Source organism: Cynoglossus semilaevis, chromosome 16 (genome assembly GCF_000523025.1).
Source record: "Cynoglossus semilaevis isolate Cse_v1.0 chromosome 16, Cse_v1.0, whole genome shotgun sequence".
Lineage (NCBI taxonomy): Eukaryota > Metazoa > Chordata > Actinopteri > Pleuronectiformes > Cynoglossidae > Cynoglossus > Cynoglossus semilaevis.
The window spans coordinates 11562810-11566665 of record NC_024322.1 but is presented as its reverse complement, the minus strand read 5'-3'; the positions used below and the strand labels follow the sequence as shown (position 1 = coordinate 11566665).

Here is a 3856-nt window from a genome sequence, read left to right as displayed (position 1 = left end):
TCCCTCAGGTCTCCCTCAGTCTCCCTCAGTCTCCCTCAGTCTCCCTCAGTCTCCCTCAGTCTCCCTCAGTCTCCCTCAGTCTCCCTCAGTCTCCCTCAGTCTCCCTCAGTCTCCCTCAGTCTCCCTCAGTCCCCCTCAGTCTCCCTCAGTCTCCCTCAGTCCCCTCTCTGCTCCACCATCAGCACCTGTCGCTGCACTAATTATTCAATTATCACACTCCGATCTACCTCGGTCCACACTCGGCACAGAATCAGGAGGTTCGAAAACCGAGAGAAAACACCACTGTAGACCGCAAGGACAGCACTTCTAAACAACAGAATAAAACGAGTGTTGTTGTCGAATAGTTCACGGTGTTTTGTGTACCCCACGTGGGGTCATTTTGCTGCAGGAACAGACGACAACGTTCCGGAGATTTATTTGAAAATATCCTAAAAAATTGTACACGTCTTCTTTTGTTTCCGTAGCAGAAACTACACACGTGGTAATTTTCTTTCTTTTTTCTGCGTTTTCTATGTCTATGTATTATGGATAACACTATGGATAATGTTGTGAATAATGGCCAAAACAGAAGCGAGATATCACTAAATGCATAAAATTTGGTCAAAAGTTTTGTTTAAAAAAAAACAAGATATCTAAGATTACTTAAACAAAACATTTAATGAAATTAGCAAACAATGTTGCAAAAAAACTAAAAGAGACGACAAAACAGAAACGATAATTCAAATAATGCTTAACGTTATCCGTGGTTCGAAATTTAATCAAAATAGCCAAACGTTAATTTCTACATGCGTGTTAATTATATTTAATTGTAATATTAAAATTCAATTATTATTATTATTATTATTATTATTACACAACTAAGTGTTAGCCTGGTGGATGGTTCACCTTAGCCACACAGTCATACTTACCTAAAGACCAACCCTTAAATTTACTAAAATTCTAATTCTGAAATGTAAGGGGAGAAAATGTTGGAATCGAGTTGGGATTAACTAGGAGGACTAGTTAACTATACATAACCCCCCCCACACACACACACACACACAAACACACACACAAGCTACATTTTTGCAACCTTTCCAGTAACATCAACAAAGACGACACGTTTTAGGTTGTTCAGAAAACAACAAATATAAGTTAAAGCAAATTAAGAATGTAAACAATTGCTGACCAGAAATAATAGCAATTTCAGCTAAAATGCTAGCCAGGGTTATGCTAACTGACAATCAAAAGTATGGCCATGTGAGCTAAGAAAACTGTAACGTTGCCTAAAACAGGTCAAGAGATNTAAAGGTTTTTAACGAAATTGCAAATTATTAACCATTCGAAAAAGCTCAAAAGTAGCCAGGATTTAGCAGAAGGTTAAACTCCACTTGAAACCATGAACCAATGAATATCCCTTAACACTTGTATAGAGGGAAATACTGCTGGAGTGAAGGTGAAGTTGTTAACCTCGTGCAGATGTTTTGGAGCAAATTTGAAAATGCAATATTAGGTTTTGATAATTGTTATAAGTCATTACAGAGGGTTGACAACATCTGCAACTAGTCAATCAGTCAGTCAGTCAGTCAGTCAGTCAGCAGCAGCAGCAGCAGCAGCAGCACGAAGCCATGTGGGACTCGTGCTACACACAGTACAACCAACATAGTACTGTCTGTCGTGTGTGTGTGTTTGTGTGCGTGTGTGTTCAAACAGACACCTTTTTTGCCATAATTTAAATCTTCATCATCATTTTTTACTGTTTTTGCACATTATTTACATAAACCTCAGAAACAGATCAATAAATTAATTAATCAATACAAAACTAAATATCCTCTATTTTTTGGACTAAACACATCTGGACAAATACAGAAAAAGGACTAAAACAAACCCTGTTTCACAGCGCATCCAGTACAGCACGAAACAAAAAGTGATGATAAAAACATATGTACAGATTACAGTGACGTATGAGCTGCTCCTCCACGTGATAATGACTGGTTTTGTTTTTGTTTTTTTCATTAAAGCAGCTAATAGTCAGACCGTTTAACATGGTTCACATAACATTGAGGGGCCGGCATAGAAAAGCTTTGCTTGCATTAGTGCAGCATTAACAACACAGTGTTGTTACTTACAGAAATGACCACACGGACAAATGAAAGAAAGGTTTAAGCGAGTAATAATTTAAACTTAAATAACGAACACGTAAAAACAACATAGTAACAGTTTGAGGCTGCAGACAGTAAATCCTCTGCCCTGTGGCCAATTTCTATCCTTTGGTGGGTGCAGGTTGAGTTTTACGTCTTTTTAGGACTCGTTTTGGGACATGTGGCGTAAACAAGCACGTTTTCTAATAAACATGTATCTCAACAACAGGATAAGTCACACAGATATGTTTTCAAAGAACACAAAGATGATTAACAGCAGCCAAAAATGGATCCATCTGTCTGCGATTTCCGCTGGCTCTGACAGGCCTGGTGGCCTCGGGCGCACCGCGCTGTGGTGCGCCTTTTTCAGTCTCTATGCTCCTTCTTTCGCTACTCTCTCCTCTCTCCGTGCCTCTGCTCCTTCCCATCACCCGGTTTCTCAGGAGGCCACGGTGTGAGCTGGCGCCGTGCGGCAGCAAACTCCGGCCTGGTTTGGTGTTGTGCGTAAAAATCAGTGCTGTGTACCGCGCCAAAAGCGGCTGCATGTGAGCCTGCTCAGAAGTCCTGGAGCTGAGGCTCCGTGTTCTCACATGAGCTGTGACTGTTGCATAGACTCCGGGTGTGTGGTGGGATACCACGAGGTGTAGCTGGGGATGTAGGACCCGGTCGTGGCCCCCGCTGGAGTCTTCACAGTGGTCGGCGAGCTCCAGACAGGTGCCACCGAGGGGGAGCCGCTAGACAGTCCGCGGCCTGTGGCCAAAGCGTTGGCGTCGATGGCGCCACCGCCTTGTTTCATGAGCTTCTTGAATTTGGATCGTTTGTTTTGGAACCAGATCTTTACCTGGACAGAGCAAATATTTAGAACATTTAAATATATTTTTTAACGAATTAACAAACGGAAGTGGAAGAGCAGGACGTGACAAACAAATGACGTACGTTTTACGCATCTTTTTAAAAATATATATTTGTTTGTTGTGGACTAACCCAGGTGATTTTATTGATAGAATTGTTAGTGAAAGAAACAGTGTTGGAATTTCTTTCATTTTCTTCCTCCGTGTCTCCTCAGTCACTGACACTGACTAATCTCGGATTATTTCCTTTTTTAAACAAATGAAAAAAGATTCTACATCTTAAATTTGAGCAACTCGGATTATGTCAAAGCAAAACAACATTTTCTTTGTGTGTGTCAGATTTAATCCAACGTCCTCGTATGATAAAGCGCTACAGCCTAATTTTTTCCCTGAGTTTGGGACAGAGAAACCAAAAGTGCTTAACAAATTATGGAAATTAAACCCATTAGGTGAGTGTGTAGATTCGCCTGGGAGGCTGTAAAGAGTTTAGGCTGCTCTACGTTTCATCCGAGCTTGTAAACATTAAAGCCTTCGTCAGTTACAGCCTCAGACACGTCCATTAATCAAATGTGTCTGGCTGTTCCCTCAGACTGAAACACAGAGGCAACACAGCCTTTACACAAACTACTACCTCAAAGTCTGCCTTCTACTTTCACATCTATTTTCAGCACCATGCATTCATTATTTATCGAAATATTTACTTATACATGATTTGTTATTTATTTATTTGTCTATGGTTGCAAAATTTTGAGAGACAACCTTTAAATTATATAGAACATTTAAATAATTGAAGGTGGGCATTTATTTATTTTTTTAACTGTAGGGCTATAACCCAACCTGCTGTACTCATTTGGAGATAAATACTGCACCACAAAATTTAAACAT

At 40.3% G+C, this 3856-nt stretch overlaps 1 protein-coding gene across 1 annotated transcript in view; it reads right to left on the bottom strand.

The window, feature by feature from the left end:
• Positions 1-1710: 1710 nt before the first annotated feature.
• The window catches only part of dlx1a (distal-less homeobox 1a), a 34000-nt gene continuing 31854 nt past the window's right edge, over positions 1711-3856 (bottom strand). Inside the window, exon 5 of the mRNA XM_008328621.3 lies at positions 1711-2961. Within this exon, the coding sequence (XP_008326843.1) occupies positions 2707-2961 (255 nt within the window). The 3' untranslated portion in view covers positions 1711-2706. The remainder of the gene's footprint in view (positions 2962-3856) is intronic.